This window comes from Rhinoderma darwinii, chromosome 8, assembly GCF_050947455.1.
Source record: "Rhinoderma darwinii isolate aRhiDar2 chromosome 8, aRhiDar2.hap1, whole genome shotgun sequence".
In the NCBI taxonomy this organism is placed as follows: Eukaryota; Metazoa; Chordata; class Amphibia; order Anura; family Rhinodermatidae; genus Rhinoderma; species Rhinoderma darwinii.
The window spans coordinates 53239413-53257557 of record NC_134694.1 but is presented as its reverse complement, the minus strand read 5'-3'; the positions used below and the strand labels follow the sequence as shown (position 1 = coordinate 53257557).

Below are 18145 nucleotides of genomic sequence, written 5' to 3'. Positions count from 1 at the left end.
TAAAAATAAGAAAATAAAAGTTTTAAAACTATTAAAAGTAAAAATCCCCCTTTTTACCTTATCAGTCATTTATTATTAATAAAAATATATAAACAAGCAAATAAACTATACATAATTGGTATCACCGCGTCTGTAACGCCTGAGCTACAAAATTATTTCATTTATCCCGCACGGTGAACGCCGTAAAAGAAAATAATAATAAACCGAACCACAATCACAATTGTTTGGTCACTTCAACTCCCAAAAAATGGAATAAAGAGATCAAAAAGTCGCATGTACCGAAAAATGGTACTGATCGAAACTACAGTTCGTTACGCAAAAAATAAGTCCTCGCACGGCTTTATTGATTGAAAAATAAAAACGTTCTGGCTCTTAGAATAAGGTAACACAAAAAGTGAATGATTTTTTACCAAACGTATTTTATTGTGCTAACGCCATAAGACATAAAAAAAAAAAAACGATAAACATCTGGTATCGCCGTAATCGTATTGCCCCGCAGAATAAAGTGAATGTCATTTATAGCGCACGGTGAACGCTGTAAAAAAAATAGAATAAAAAAAACAATAGTAGAATTGCTGTTTTTAGTCACCACGCCACCTAAAAATAGAATAAAAACTGATCAAAAAGCTGCATGCACCCCAAGAAAACTACAATGAATTCCTCAAGGGGTCTAGTTTCCAAAATGGGGTCACTTTTGGGGGGTTTCCAATGTTTTGGCACCACAAGACCTCTTCAAACCGGACATGGTGCCTAATAAAAAAGAGGCCTCAAAATCCACTAGGTGGTCCTTTGCTTCGGAGGCCGGTGCTTCAGTCCATTACCGCCCGAGGGCCACATGTGGGATATTTCTCAAAACTGCAGAATCTGGGCAATACGTATTAAGTTGCGTTTCTCTGATAAATCCAATTGTGTTGTAAAAAAAATGAAATAAAGAGGATTTTCTGACAAAAAAAAAAAAATGTCAACTTCACCTCTACTTTGCTCTAGGTGTTTCACAGAAATTTAAAGAGTTCATAAACTTTCTACATGCTGTTGTGAATACTTTGAGGGGTCTAGTTTCTAAAATGGGGTATTTGATAGGGGTTTCTAATATATGGGCCCCTCAAAGCAACTTCAGAACTGAACTGTAACCTAAAAAAATAAATAAATGAGGCAATACTTCGCTTCTTACATTATACTGATAATGAGCAGTGCCCACCCCGAGATGACCCCAGTTTTGACCGTCTGTATAAACGAAGTCCCCTATTAGACCGTTTCAGTACCCGGTTTTCCCAAGCATACACCCCCGAGAAGTGTATTTCTATTGATGAGTCCCTGGTACATTTTAAAGGGATGGTTCAATTCCGCGAGTACCTGCCGGGTAAGAGGGCAAGGTATGGCGTGAAGATGTATAAGCTGTGCGAGTGTGCATCAGGGTATACCTACAGGTTTAGGATATATGAAGGAAAGGCCACCCCCAAACCAGACTGCATCCTGGACTACAATAGGTACATGGGAGGGATGGACTTGTCAGATCAAGTCCTGAAGCCCTACAGCGCCATGCTGTGTGGTATAAGAAGCTGGCCGGGCACATCATACACATGGCTTTGTACAATGCGTACGTGCTACAGCGATGTGCAGGCCAGAGGGAAACTTTCCTGGAATTTCAAGAGGTGATTATCAAGAACCTAATCTTTAGGGACCAAGAAGGGGGGGCACCCAGTACTTATGGAAGCGGGGCCACACGCATCGTACCAGGGCAACACTTTCCAGGAGAAGTTCCCCAAACTGGCAAGAAGGGAAAAAGTCAAAAGAGGTGCAAAGTCTGCTATAAGGGATGACACAATAAATCAATGTGACACGTGTCCCGAATAACCAGAGCTCTGTATGAAAGAGTGTTTTAAAATTGATCATACATCCCTTGGTTTATAATTTACCCCAATTTTACTTACCCTGATGCACTCCACACAGCTTATTCCCCCCTAGTCTTTCCCCTCTGAGCCCTGCTGTGTGCCCAGGCAGCTGATAACAGCCACATGTAGGGCATTGCCATACCCGGGAGAACCCACATTACAGTTTATGGGGTGTAGGTCTCCGGTCAAAATGCTCACTACACCTCTAGATGAATGCCTTAAGGGTGTAGTTTTTAAAACGGGGTCACTTCTTGCGGGTTTCAACTGTACTGGTACCTCAGAGCTTCTGCATACATGACTTCGCACTAGAAAATCCCCAGTAGGCCAAATGGTGGTCCTTTCCTTCTGAGCCCTCCCATGGGCCCAAACGGCAGTTTATCACAACAAATGGGGTATTGCGGCACTCAGAACAAATTGCGCAACAGAATGGGGTATTTTGTTTCTTGTGAAAATAAGAAATTTTGATAAAAAATTTACATCTTATTGGAAAAAATGACTTTTTCATTTCACAGCCCAATTCAAATACGTGCTGTGAAAAAACTGTGTGGTCAAAATGGTAACAAACATAAATGAATTCCTTGAGGGGTGTAGTTTCCAAAATGGGGTCACTTTTGTGGGATTCCTACTGTTTTTGGCACCTCAACACCTCTTCAAACCTGGCATGCTGCCTAAAATATATTCTAATTAAAAAAAAAAAAAGAGGCCTCAAAATGCACTGGGTGCTTCTAGGGCTTGTGTTTTATTCCACGAACGCAGTAGAGCCACATGTGGGACATTTCTAAAAACTGCAGAATCTGGACAATACATATTTAGTAGTGTTTCTCTGGTAAAACCTTCTGTGTTACAGAAAAAAAATTGAATACTATTGAAATTCAGCAAGAAAAATGAAATTTGCAAATTTCACCTCCACTTTGCTTTAATTCCTGTGAAATGCCTGAAGGGTTAAAAAAACTTTCTAAATGCTGTTTTGAATACTTTGAGGGGTCTAGTTTTTAAAATGGGGTGTTTTTTCAGGGTTCTAAAACATAGGCCCCACAAAGCCACTTCAGAACTCAAGAGGTACCTTAAAAAAAAGGCTTTTTAAATTTTCTTAACAATATGAGAAATTGCTGCTTATGTTCTAAGCCTTGTAACGTCCAAGAAAAATAAAAGAATGTTCAAAAAACGATGCCAATCCAAAGTAGACATATGGGAAATGTGAACTAGTAACTATTTTGGGTGGTATAACCGTCTGTTTTACAAGCAGATGCATTAAAATTCTGAAAAATGCTATTTTTCACCAATAAACACTGAATATATCGACCAAATTTGACCACGAACATGAAGCCCAATGTGTCACGAGAAAACAATCTCAGAATCGCTTGGGTAGGTTTAAGCATTCAGACGTTATTACCACATAAAGTGAAATATGTCCGATTTGAAAAATGGGCTCTGAGCCTTAAGGCCAAAACTAGGCTGCGTCCTTAAGGGGTTAAGGCACCGGGACGTACTGGTGTGCGTCCTGGCTAATAACTGTCACCCTATCAAAGGGCAGGGTGACAGAACTGTGCCATCAGCTGTTTATGACAGTTGATCGGCACAGTAAGATGGCAGGGGACCAATCACAGCGGTCCCCCAGCCGGCGATCGCTGTGATTGGTCAATCACAGCAGACTGACCAATTACAGCTCCTTGAAAATGTGTATGTGATGGAGCTGGCTGAGAAGGTGAGCCACCACCATCCCCGCAGTAACGGCCAGGACCGGAGCTAGGCTCCGATCTGGCCGATTAACCCCTTAGATGCAGCGATAGCTGCATCTAGGTGGTTAGATCGCACCCTATGGTTGCTAATGGCAACCATCGGCACCCGTGGGTGTGTCGATGGTTGCTATGGCAACCGTAGCCCAACAATGGGTTCCTAGTACGGAAGCCTATTAGGTCCAGCTGAGAGACGAAGCCTAATAGGCTGCTGTCAGTGAATAGCTGACAGCTCTAATACACTGCACTATGTAGGAAGTGCAGTGTATTAGAATAGTGATCAGGGCTTCTTGCCTTCAAATGATAAATGCCTTGATGGGTGTAGTTTACAAAATGTGGTCACTTCTGAGGGTTTTACACTCTACTCTTATACCTAAGGGAGCTCTGCAAATGCAACATGGAGCCTGTACACCAGTCAAGTGAAATCTGTGCTCTAAAAGCCAAATGCCGCTCCTTACATTTTGATCTCTGCCATGTGCCCAAACAGAAGTTTAGGGCCAGACATGGGGTATTGTCGTATTCGAGAAAAAACACACAATTTGTTCCATTGTGGAAAAAAAATTGGGCACAAAACGACATTTTTGGGGAAAATTTCTCACTGCTTTATTCTTATACAATCTATGGGATTATACAACCTGTGGGATCAAACTGCTCACTACACCCCTAGATGATTACCCTGAGGGGTAAAGTTTTCAAAATGGAGTCACTTCTCAGGGGTTTCTACTGTACTGGTACTTCAGGGGCTCTGCAAATGCGACATGGTGCCCAAAAAACAATCAACCAAAATCTAACTCCTGCCATTCTGAGCCCTGCCGTGTGTCCAATCAGCAGTTTATGACCACATATGGGGTATTGAATATATGTGCAGTGAAAAATGGGCTGGAATGAAGAGAAGTGTATGATGCGGATTGGTCAGCGTCATACACTTGTCTTTACAACACCCACTTGGTCAAAAGTTAAAAAATGCCCAGTTGGGCATTAAGAAACGAATTAGCATAAATCTAAAATAGTTCATAACCACTGTTCTCTACATTATAGCGCCTATCACATTATGTAGAAGTTAGTCTGGAGACAGTCTCTTTAATGCCAAAACAGGCTGTGTCCTTAAGAGGTTAATGTACTAGCATATCTATATGCCAGTACATTAGCCTGTCTATTGATCGGTATGCCCCAACAACGGCCTGTGTACTATGTATTCATGGGCCTTTAATGGACCCTGGATTGTCTGTCCATATAAGGTATGTACCTTGATCGCATCACAGGGATTCCCTGTGACACAATCAACAGGGATCCCCCTTCACATCTTGACTTTGAATGTCACGATCAGCTTTAATTGCGGCATTCAAGGGGAGAACGATGGAGATCAGAGGTTTCTCTGGTCTTTGCTGTTAGGGTAGGAACACACTAGGCGTAAGAACTGCTGATTTTCCACAACTGATTAACTGCGGAAATTCCGCACCGTATTACAGTAGCAGCAGTGTGGGTGAGAAGTCAACAAATCTCGTCCCCACAGCGGATAAAAGCCATTGAAACAAAAGCACATAAAACTGACCTGCGGTGCGGTTTCCTCGACTGCAGCATGCCAATTAACCCCTTAAGGACGCAGCCTAGTTTGGGCCTTAAGACTCAGAGCCCATTTTTTCAATCTGACATATTTCACTTTATGTGGTAATAACGTCGGAATGCTTAAACTTATCCAAGCGATTCTGAGATTGTTTTCTCGTGAGACATTGGGCTTTATGTTAGTGGTAAAATTTGGTCGATATATTCAGTGTTTATTTGTGAAAAATTGCAAAATTTAGAGAAAAATTTGAAAAAAATAGCATTTTTCCAAATTTAAATGCATGAGCTTGTAAAACAGATGGTCATACCAGCCAAAATAGTTACTAGTGCACATTTCCCATAAGTCTACTTTAGATCTGCATAGTTTTTAGAGCATTTTATTTTTCTTGGACGATACAAGACTTAGAACATAAACTGCAATTTCTCATATTTTTAAGAAAATGTCAAAAGCCTTTTTTTAAAGGTACCTGTTCAGATCTGAAGTGGCTTTGAAGGGCCTATGTATTAGAAACCCCCATAAAACACCCCATTTTAAAAACTAGACCCCTCAAAGTATTCAAAATAGCATTTAGAAAGTTTAACCCTTCAGGCATTTCACAGGAATTAAAGCAAAGTGGAGGTGAAATTTGAAAATTTAATTTTTTTGCTGAATTTCAAAATTATTCTATTTTTTTTCTGTAACAAAGAAGGTTTTACCAGAGAAACACTACTAAATATGTATTGTCCAGATTCTGCAGTTTAGAAATGTCCCACATGTGGCTCTAGTGCGCTCGTGGACTAAAACAAAAGCCCCAGAAGCAAAGAAGCACCTAGTGCATTTTGGTGCTTTTTTATTAGAATATATTTTAGGCAGCATGCCAGGTTTGGAGAGGTGTTGAGGTGCCAAAACAGTAGGAATCCCCCAAAACTGACCCCATTTTGGAAACTGCACCCCTCAAGGAATTAATTTATGGTTACCATTTTGACCCCGTAGTTTTTTCACAGCGCGTATTTGAATTGGGATGTGAAATTAAAAGAATGACAATTTTTCCAATAAGATGTCATTTTTGATCAGAATTTCTTATTTTCACAGGGAACAAAATGCCCCATTTTGTTGCCCAATTTGTCCTGAGTGCGGCAATACCCCATTTGTGGTGATAAACTGCCGTTTGGGCCCATGGGAGGCCTCAGAAGGAAAGGACCACCAAGTGGCCTACTGGGAATTTTCTGGTGCCAAGTCATGTGTGCAGAAGCCCCTGAGGTATCAGTACAGTTGAAACCCCTGAGAAGTGACCCCGTTTTAAAAACGACACCCCTTAAGGAATTCATCTAGAGGTGTAGTGAGCATTTTGACCCCACAGGTATTGTGTAAAAGATAATGTGCAGCAGTTGGTGCAGAGTGAAATTTGCAATTTTCTATACATCTATGCCATTTCAGTGTCCGATATATTGTGCCCAGCATGCGCCAACGGAGATATACACCTCAAACTAATGTTGGTTCTCCCGGGTACGGCAATACCCTACATGTGGCTGTTAGCTGCCTGGGCACGCAGCAGGGCTCAGAGGGGAAAGATGAGGAGGGGTAAGCTGTGCAAAGTGGATCAGAGCGAGTAAAACTGGGGTAAATTAAAAATAAAGGGATGGATGATAAATTTTAAAACACTCTTTCATACCGAGCTCTGGTTTTTCGGGAAACGTGTCACATTGATATATTGTGTCCTTCCTTATCCCCCTTTTATAGCAGACTTTGCACCTCTTGACTTTTTCCAGCTTGAGAACTTCTAAAAAGTGTTGCCCTGGTACGATGCGTGTGGCCTCGCTTCCAGAAGTACTGTAGGGCTTCAGGACTTGATCTGACAAGTCCACCCCTCCCATGTACCTATTGTAGTCCAGGATGCAGTCTGGTTTGGGGGTCTCTGTACTGGTACCTCGTACAAGTACATGGGTACTGGTGTGGCATCTCCCTTGTCTTGTACTTGACACACAATATGTTGCTGCTAGATTGTGCCCTGCTCTCACCCATTCTTGTTTGCCCAAGCAGAGTCTTAGGGAGGCCTCAGGTTTCTTCTAGCAGTGCCGCATGCCACAGTACTTCTGTGAGTGAGGCAGTTGAAGAGCGGGACGCTGGTATAAAAATGATCCAGGTAGGAGGTGGTAACCCTGGTCCAGCAGTGGGTGCACCAAATCCCACACAATTTTTGTATTAACTCCCAGTAAGGGGGGGCATTCTGGGGGCTGAATACTGCTGTCCTTCCCTTCATATATCCTAAATTTGTAGGTATACCCTGATGCACTCTCTCACAGCTTATACATCTTTACGCCATACCTTGCCCTCTTACTCGGCAGGTACTCGTGGAATTGAACCGTCCCTTTAAAATGTACCAAGGACTCCTCAATAGAAATACACTTCTCGGGGGTGAATGCTGGGAAAACCGGGCACTGAAACGGTCTAATAGGGGTCTCCGTTTATACAAACGGTCAAAACTGGGGCCATCTCGGGGTGGGCACGGCTCATCAGTATAATGTAAGAAGCAAAGTATTGCCACATTTTTATTTTATTTTTTAGTTTCCAGCTCAGAAGTTGCTTTGAGGGGCCCATATATTAGGCACCCCTATCAAACACCGCATTTTAGAAACTAGACCCCTCAAAGTATTCACAACAGCATTTAGAAAGTTTATGAACCCTTTAGGTGTTTCACAGGAATTTAGAGCAAAGTAGAGGTGACATTTAATTAATTTAATTTATTAGGCACCATGTCCGGTTTGAAGAGGTGTTGTGGTGCTAAAACAGTGGTAACCCCTTTTTGGAAACTAGAGACCTTGAGGAATTCATTGCAGTTTTCTTGGGGTGCATGCGACTTTTTGATCAGTTTTTATTCTATTTTTAAGAGGCGTGATGACTAAAAAACAGCAATTTTACTATTGTTTTTTATTCAACTTTTTTTTACAGCTTTCACCGTGCGCTATAAATGACATTCACGTTATTCTGCGGGGCCATACGATTACGGCGATACCAGATGTTTATAGTTTTTTTTTAGGTCTTATGGCGTTAGCACAATAAAATACATTTTGTAAAATATAATTCACTTTTTGTGTTACCTTATTCTAAGAGCCATAACGTTTTTATTTTTCCATCAGGAAAGTCGTGCGAGGACTTATTTTTTGCGTAACGAACTGTAGTTTCGATCATTACCATTTTTAGGTACATGTGACTTTTTGATCTCTTTTTATTCCATTTTTTAGGAGGTGAAGTGACCAAACAATTGTGATACGGTTTATTATTATTTTCTCTTACAGCGTTCACCGCGCGGGATAAATAACGACATCGTTTTGTAGTTCAGGTCGTTACGGACACGGCGATACCAATTATGTATAGTTTGTTTATTTATATATTTTTAGTAATAATAATAATAATAATAATAATAATAATAATAAAGGACTGATGAGGGAAAAAGGGGGATTTTTACTTTTAAAACTTTTATTTTCACACAACTTTTTTTTACTTTTTGTACTTTGTCCCACTAGGGGACATGAGGGCAGGAGGCTCTGATCGCTATTCTAATACACTGCACTACATACGTAGTGCAGTGTATTAGAGCTGTCAGCTGTTCGCTGACAGCATGCATAGTGGGTCCTGACTTTGTCAGGACCCACTAGGCTTCCGTCGATGGCGTAGCCAGAGTCCATTGTTAGGATTCTGGTTGCCATAGTAGCCATCGCGGCCTGCTATCGTGTAGCAGGCCGGCGATGGCAGCTTAACCCCTAAGAAGCCGCAATCGCTATTGAACGCGGCTTCTAAGGGGTTAATTGGCGGGGACCACCGCGATCGGTCCCTGCACACTAAGCTGTGATAGCCTGCTGTCGGAAACAGCAGGTATCACAGCTCAAACACGCGCCGGGAAAAGATGGTGCCGTGTTAACTCAGGTCAGTACTATTACTGAGCTGAGCGCGAACGATGCGCTCAGCAGGACGTAATAGTACTGACCTGAGCGCGAAGGGGTTAATGATGCGGAAACGCAGCTCTTCTTTTGCGGGTTTTCCCCATTGAATTCAATGGGGTGCTTAAACATGCAACAAAGTAGCGTATGTTGCAAAATTTGCAGCAGTACCACAGCAAATGCGCAGCAAAAAAAATAAAATTATAATTACCCAGAGCTCCCTGCTTCCTAGGATGACATTTCATCCCATGTGACCACTGCAGCGGTTACATGGCCTGCAACGTCATCCCAGGAGGCCAGACTGCACGCAGAGAAGAGGAAGAGGGTAAATACGAAAGTTTTTTTTAATTTTTCGGCGCCGATTTACCCAGCAGAAATCCCACCACAATGTGATGCGGTTTTTCTGATGGCATTCCATGAGTTGTTCAGGGCAGATACGCTGTGCAGATTCACGCAACATATCCGCCCTGAACACGCTGCGTGCGCTGTATATTTCCACCATTGCCCAGCTTCTGATCGCGAGGGCACACTTGCTGTGCCCACGAGATCAATATGATGCAATGTAGTTAGAGCGGCAGTAATGAGCGGCAGGCACTGTAGACAGAACTTGGGGCGCATTGCAGTGCGCGCGCCACGCTCTCGGCCTTCAGGGCTGGAGCCGCCACTCATTAGTGCAGTGCCTCGCTCATCACATCATGCTAGTCACTAAATTCATGTGTTACAATACTAAACTGTGCGACCGTACAGCTTAGTATAGAAATACATGAATTCACGGTACTGAAACATTTGAGGGAGCATTGAAATAGTATTGATATTTCAATGCATCCTGCAACCCTAGGTGCTATTCACACAGTCCCATCATCCTTTTCTGTCAGCTTTAGGCTTTGTTCACATCTGCGTTGGGGTCCCGTTCGGACGTTCCGTCTGAGCTTTCCGTCAGAATGGGACCCTGAACAGACACTGACAGAAACCAGAGATTTCCATTTCCATCACCAATGATTTCAACGGTGACCGATACGGTGGCCATGGTTTCAGTTTGTCTCTGTTGTGCACCGGACCCTTCATTTTGCCAGAAGCAATAGCATAGTTCACTATGGCATAAGTCAGGATCCATAACAACATGGATCAAAATTCGTCAGATGTCATGACAAACGTGGTAATAGAGCAATATTATTTTCTTTAAATACCAGACTTAGGGGAAAAAAAATATGCAAATTAGGTTGGAGAGTCTACTGAACCAGGAAGAGTCTGGCATCATCCACTCCCCTCCGCAGTTCATTGACGGCTTTGCTTCTGTGACTATGAAGACAAGCAGAGGCTTCATTCAACTGCATAGGGGAGGAGTGGCAGGGAGCTCAGGAAACTTATTTTCTTTTCTTTTGCAGGATGACTTGTAGGCTTTTTTGGTACCATTTTGGGGGTGTATACGACTTTTTAATTGCTTTTTATTGCCTTTTTTAGAAGGCAGGATGAACAGAAGTCTGCAATTTTACTTTTTTTAGTCGCAATATCGAACTTTACTATGCGATATTTTGATCACTTTTAGGATATACTGCAATACTACTGTATTTCAGTGTATTATGCCGGTCAGCGTATAACTGACAGGCCTCTAATAGGCTATGCCTTCGGCAGGGCCTACTAGGCACTCATTAAAGGCAGACCTGGGGGCGATTGTTAGGCCCCGTGTGCCATAAAAACCTTCAGCACCACGCAAACGAGTCACAGGTGTGCCGATGTGGTGAGAGGCCGCTATTGACTGCAGCACTGAAGTTGTTAAACGGGCGGGATGGATGCCAATCTCTATTCCGCAGGCTAAAGCAGGTGCCAGCTCTAGTCTGCATGGGACACCCGTGCCGGGCTTATGTTGCAGCACCGTGAAAAGGTGGTGCTGTGGCATAAGTACCCTTAATGACCGAAGTGAAAAAACAAGTATTGGCGGTTATTAAGGAATTAAAAATGGTATGGTCATGTCAGTTTGTGAAATTTCTGATATGCTAGAACTGCCCCGGTCAAACGTAAAATGATATTATGGTGAAGTGGAGGCATCTAAGACAACAGCCCAGCCTTGAGGCAGTAGAGCCCCCCAAACTCAGAGCAGGGCCAGACCATGCCCAACATCAGTGCCGGACCGCAAAAATGCTCTTGACTGAATGGGTACAAATTCCCACAGAAACTCTCAAATTTTGTAGAAGGCCTTCCCAGGAGAGTGGAGGCAGTTATAGGCACAAAAGGGGGGCCCCCCCCAACTCCATATTAAATGCCCATGATCTTGGAATGAAATGCCCATATACAGTGAAGGAAATAAGTATTTGATCCCTTGCTGATTTTATAAGTTTGCCCACTGTCAAAGACATGAACAGTCTAGAATTTTTAGGCTAGGTTAATTTTACCAGTGAGAGATAGATTATATTAAAAAACAAAACAAAAAACAGATCAGTCAAAATTATATACATTTATTTGCATTGTGCACAGAGAAATAAGTATTTGATCCCCTACCAACCATTAAGAGTTCAGCCTCCTCCAGACCAGTTACACGCTCCAAATCAACTTGGTGCCTACATTAAAGACAGCTATCTTAAATGGTCACCTGTATAAAAGACTCCTGTCCACAGACTCAATTAATCAGTCTGACTCTAACCTCTACAACATGGGCAAGACCAAAGAGCTTTCTAAGGATGTCAGGGACAAGATCATAGACCTGCACAAGGCTGGAATGGGCTACAAAACCATAAGTAAGACGCTGGGTGAGAAGGAGACAACTGTTGGTGCAATAGTAAGAAAATGGAAGACATACAAAATGACTGTCAATTGACATCGATCTGGGGCTCCATGCAAAATCTCACCTAGTGGGGTATCCTTGATCCGGAGGAAGGTGAGAGCTCAGCCGAAAACTACACGGGGGGAACTTGTTAATGATCTCAAGGCAGCTGGGACCACAGTCACCAAGAAAACCATTGGTGTAACATTACGCCGTAATGGATTAAAATCCTGCAGTGCTCACAAGGTCCCCCTGCTCAAGAAGGCCCATGTACAGGCCCGTCTGAAGTTTGCAAATGAACATCTGGATGATTCTGAGAGTGATTGGGAGAAGGTGCTGTGGTCAGATGAGACTAAAATTGAGCTCTTTAGCATTAACTCAACTCGCCATGTTTGGAGGAAGAGAAATGCTGTCTATGACCCAAAGAACATCGTCCCCACTGTCAAGCATGGAGGTGGAAACATTATGTTTTGGGGGTGTTTCTCTGCTAAGGGCACAGGACTACTTCACCGCATCAATGGGAGAATGGATGGAGCCATGTACCGTCAAATCCTGAGTGACAACCTCCTTCCCTCCACAAGGACATTAAAAATGGCTCGTGGCTGGGTCTTCCAGCACGACAATGACCCGAAACATACAACCAACGCAACGAAGGAGTGGCTCAAAAAGAAGCACATTAAGGTCATGGAGTGGCCTAGCCAGTCTCCAGACCTTAATCCCATCGAAAACTTATGGAGGGAGCTGAAGATCCGAGTTGCCAAGCGACAGCCTCGAAATCTTAATGATTTACAGATGATCTGCAAAGAGGAGTGGGCCAAAATTCCATCTAACATGTGTGCAAACCTCATCATCAACTACAAAAAACGTCTGACTGCTGTGCTTGCCAAGGGTTTTGCCACCAAGTATTAAGTCTTGTTTGCCAAAGGGATCATAAACTTATTTCTCTGTGCACAATGCAAATAAATATATATAATTTTGACAATGATTTTCTGGTTTTTATTTTATATAATCTATCTCTCACTGGTAAAATTAACCTAGCCTAAAAATTCTAGACTGGTCATGTCTTTGACAGTGGCCAAACTTACAAAATCAGCAAGGGATCAAATACTTATTTCCTTCACTGTAGGTGTAACGGCCAGGTGTCCACATACTTTTGGCCAAATAGTATATATTATGGATATTTTTAATTTGTGGACACTTTATACCCTCTTTCAAAGATTGCTAGGATGGAACAAATCTGGCCTCTGCCAAAGACAAGTCACTCAGTAACAGTTTATTCTCCTACATCTGCCACATATAGCAATGACGCGTTCTGAAATACTGCTGAACCCCTGCTGGAAAATATAGAACAGCAACAATGAGTTGAAGTGGTGGAATAATGCAGCTTGAGGCCGCAGCACTACAGCCCATGGCAGTATATTCTTCATATGTGGAAGCTCAATTTCATGAAACATCAAGATATATATATAGAAATGTAAAGTGATAGCTATATACTCACAGTCCCTCAGCAGTGCATTACTCTTTTTGGGGTACATGACATGAAAAAACTTCTGTCCAACAGCTTTTAAGTCTCGCATCTGAAATAGTGGGAAAATGGTCTGATAAACTGGCTGGACAAAATGGCGGTTTAAAAAAAAAAAAGTATAGATCGGACTGTTACGTTTCGAATGGTAAAACAAAAAAGGTAGCACACTGGGTGGTACAGCTGCTGAGACATTGGTATGACTCCATAAAGGTGCCCATACACATTAGATGAACGCTGGCACAACCACTAAATTTTGGCAGGACAGGTCTACTGTCTAATGTGTATGGGGTGTCCAGACTACCTCACTGGCAGTTGTTGCAGGAAAGATCAGACACGTTGGAATTCAACATACCCGATCCTTTGTTCTCATGGGAGATAAGCTACTGCGAAATACGTCTGGCAGCGACTTCTCCCTATGTCCCCGCTAAGTGCAATCAGCGTATCGGAAAGAATAGCTTTCAGCTAGTTCGCTGACAGCTTTCTAAGGTGTATGGCCACCTTAAGAACTACGCACAAGATTTTTATTTTTTTTGACCATCATACTGTTGCACCAGCAACTGTACTGCCCAGCAGGCTACCAATGTCTCTCCACGCCAGTTGTAATATTGGGTGCAAGAACGCATTTACATTAGCACAAATTACAAATGATCTGGCACAACCATTACTACAAATTACCAGCATCTAGACAGCATAGCATAGCATCAGGTACTCAATAGGTAGAACACAATCACTGGTTTATTGTCAAACAGTCTGGCTGTTTTGCCAGCGTCTTTCACTTACAATGGTGTCCCTAACTGGTTCGTCCAATGTTGAAAAATCATCTTCCTGTGACTGTGAGGCCATAGGAACAGTGATCTCACCCTCCACTGGAATATCTCCCGATATGGAAACATCTGATAATCCTGCAAACTGAAAAAGAAAAAAAAAGATAAATCAAGACAAAGCGATAATCTTGTTTCTTACTAAAAGTATGGTGGTCTGGATACAAAGGCCCCTATTTTTCCCATTCGTTACCTATAGACTCAGCTTGAGTAGAGTCCTAGTGACCATTAATACCAGCCACCAGCCTTTCCCCAACACAGTGATATTTACACAGCCCGATCACCACAGGAACGTGTGATCCAGCCAAGTCACCTGCAGATTGTGGAATCCGTTGAAAAGACCTAGCCTGAACAGAACCACACAACTGAAGGGACCAGAGGGGGGAGAATAAAAAAAAAAAACTTTCATTAGGAAATCTGATGGTCTCCATAATGAATAATTACAATGGGACACTTACTTTTGACTACTTTCTCCTCAAAAAGTAGCTACCGACTTCTTCCCATTCATCTGAAGTAATATGAACACATTGGTGTATATAAGTCTGCAAAGAGCGCAGGACCCTGAAGCATTTTACAATTCTAATTCACTCATTCTAAATAAATAATTTTACATTATTGAATACGTTCCTTTAGTTTCTTCTCTGACAGTACAAAAGATCAGTAATTCTTCCTCCACCTTCTAGCAATAACGAAGTGAAAACATTAAATTCCACTGTAGGCTGTAAAGTGAGATGCCTATTTTTGTATCTATTGCAACTGTAGCCTGCTTAGCCACTAGATGTCAGCACATGTGCAAACTGCCATATTTCATTATTTATTATTGAATGGATAGAATTAACAAAGTAATTAACACTGCCAAATATATTAAAAGAACAGAAGATTTTCACAAATTTTTTTTTGACTAAATGGTAGTTTCTTTTAAGTTTGTATGCAACAAAAAAAAAAGATTTGCGGCAGCACTCCAGAGTAGTGAAGAAAGGTATGTTTATTCAAGTGAATAAACACACCTTTCTTCATTCACTACTCTGCAGTGCTGCCGCAAATCTTTTTTTGTCCTTGCCTGAGCCTAGGAAGAAATTGCCCCCACTGCTGAAGGCTGGCTGCTTTCTTTTTATCCTTTAAATTTGTATATATTTTTGAATGTAAATGCAGGGACATGCGAATTACACCAGTTAGATGAGAGATGGGTACCTGTGGCGTCACACCTTCTCCACTGGGATACGGGTGAACAATTGATGGCAACACTACCAGCCTTTCAATAGCTAAAATCCTGTACAATCCCCTGGCCTTTGTAGAGATCAGAAGTGAATTAGAGTATAAGCACTTAAAAAAAAAAAAAAAAACAACATTGATCAACTGCTGAGATCACGAGTAAAAAAAAACACAAGTGACATGAACGAACTATGAAAAAGAGTACGCTCCCCGCCAAACAGGAGCAACCGCATTCTCACGTCAAAAGGAAGGATTAAGTGTACTCAGTGAAGGTACTGGAGGGGCACACAAAATATCTAGTTCACACAGTTTTTTTGCAGGCAGAAAACCAGCCTCAGAATTCCATTTGCAATTTGAGGCAGATTTTGCTCTGACTGCACTCAGATATTCGCAGTATTTCTCGCCTGCGGCCATTGAGCGCCACGTGCAAAAGACGCTTTCTCTGCCTCCCATTGATGTCAATTGGAGGTCAGAGGCATAAAACGCCAGAAGATAGGGCATGTCCCTTAATTTACCCGCGAGCTGTTTTTTCCGCTCGTGGGAAATAAGCGTCCACCTCCCATTGAAATCAATGGGAGGCAATCTCGACCGTTTTTTTGGCACGTCTTCCGACACGGTTTCCGCATCAAAACACTGTGAACTGACCCTTATAAGCTAATTTCTGATAACATTCATTCTTTACATTTAGAGAAGGATGGTTAACATTTAACGACTGCAACTAGACATCTTGGAGGATTTGTAGCACTATATAAGACGGTTGCAGAACTTATCATACCACGATAACAGTGGTTGTCTCACCAAGATAAATCGCTTTAAATATATCTATTAGGGCATATGGACAACAAAGGGAGTGGCAGATCAGAGAGACAATAACAAAGAACACCTCATTCTGGTGGGTGCAGACAGTCCATATATTACATGGACAGTCAATCAAGTGCATGGCCGGCATGTAATACTGTATTACCCATGCAGTGGCCACTGCAGGGGGGGGGGTATTTGGCCAGCCGCACCTTTCCTGGTGACATCAGCTGGTGCATACAGAAGGAGGATGTGCAGCGATCAGCTTAAAATAAAAAAACCTGTGTCCTAGAGACAAGTCAACAGGTCTGATAGATCAGGAGGCACCATAATTGCTAGAGCAAAGGGGCAGAACCGCTTTGCCTCTGACCTGCTTTTCTCCTGGTATTTCTACAACCTGTATACAGCTCAGGACACATAAAAATGTCTTCATCGTTCTAGCGATTGGTCTAAGCTTCCGGATCGCCACCTATCAAAACCGCTGACACGTCTCTATAACATGGGAGAAGTACTTTTATAAATAATTTGTTTTTAATATCCGCTATGACTTGGACAAACTGGAAGAAAATTATATATATATATATACACACACACACACGTACACCATCCATAAAACTTGCTGCATAACTGTTTGACAAGAGAAAATACAACTCAGCAGTGCCCATAAACAAATATCATGGAGGGTGTTACAAAGGCTACACATGCTCGGGCGAATTGGACATAAGCGCTACATTCTATTATTCTGCACACAGCGGGATGACCTGCTAAGGACTGCCTACATACATACATACATACATACATACATACATAACTACACTGCGGCTTCTCACAAATGTGCTACTACCTCCGACCTCAGCTATTCCTGCGGGTTCTAATGTCGATTTCCGAAATCAACATCCACCTCAGACGCTCACCAGCTGTTTGCTTTCGTCTTCCCGCTTATCCTCTGTTTCTGCCATGTTTCCGTACAGCTTTTATCAATCTGTTGCTACGTGGAGTCGGCTCATAAAACGTCATCAAACTCAGCCAACATCCGCTTCCCCTTGTAGCGCACAAGTAATGCGTCACGAGGAACGTGTCATGTGACAGAGCACTCAACGGCTTGTCGTTAGCGAGCGTCGTGTCATAGGTGAACGCAGCTGATATATTGACGGCGTCAACTGTTTGTCAGATAAACCTGGGCCGCCATAAAATAGACTGATTGTACTTGCAAGTGATAATACACGTAGCTGATGTGTCATGTCCATATAGTGCTGGACAACATGTTTCATACTTGCCAACTGTCCCGGCAAATTATTGTCCCGGCAACGGCTGCATTCAATAGGCCGGGGATTCAATTTTTGAAAGCCCTGACTTCACTGTCCTTATATGGATAGTGCTGTCAGGGGCTTCCCCGGGCTCAGTCCTCGGCAAGGTTCAGTTTTTACCAGCCCTTACAGGAATTATTTCCTGAAAAACGGCCGGTAAAAACTGATCTATTGACTTCTATGGGAGCCGCCTGGCCGTGAAAACAGCCAAAAATAGGACATAACCTATTTTTTGACGGCCAATATTCATGGGCCATTAAAAACACGGCCATGTGAATACACCCATAGAACTTCATTGTTCTGAAAATGGCCGTTAGAAAAACATCCGTCACACGGCCGTTTTTCACGGTCGTGTGAATGTAGCCTAATGGTTTCCGTTTGTCACCATTGTGACAGGTTTCCATAGTTTTTGACTGAATCAATAGCGCGATTGATTCAGTCAAAAAGGACGGAACCCTGTCACAAGGTGAGAAACGGAAGCCATTAGCTAGGTTTCCGTCACCATTGAATTCAATGGTGAGGGAAACGGATGCTAACGTTTCAGTTTGCCTTTCCGTTGAGGGGTTAACCCGATGAAAACCTCCAACGGTACCCCTCAGCGGAAAGGTACGCTGA

At 42.5% G+C, this 18145-nt stretch overlaps 1 protein-coding gene across 1 annotated transcript in view; it reads right to left on the bottom strand.

Moving 5' to 3' along the window:
• The window catches only part of YIPF6 (Yip1 domain family member 6), a 32737-nt gene extending 15444 nt beyond the window's left edge, over positions 1 to 17293 (bottom strand). The window contains exons 1-3 of the mRNA XM_075834279.1: positions 17138 to 17293; positions 14173 to 14301; positions 13366 to 13444 (exon numbers count right to left, since the gene is read on the bottom strand). Coding sequence (XP_075690394.1) covers positions 13366 to 13444; positions 14173 to 14301; positions 17138 to 17182 — 253 coding nt within the window. The 5' untranslated portion in view covers positions 17183 to 17293. The remainder of the gene's footprint in view (positions 1 to 13365; positions 13445 to 14172; positions 14302 to 17137) is intronic.
• Between the last annotated feature and the right edge of the window lie 852 nt (positions 17294 to 18145).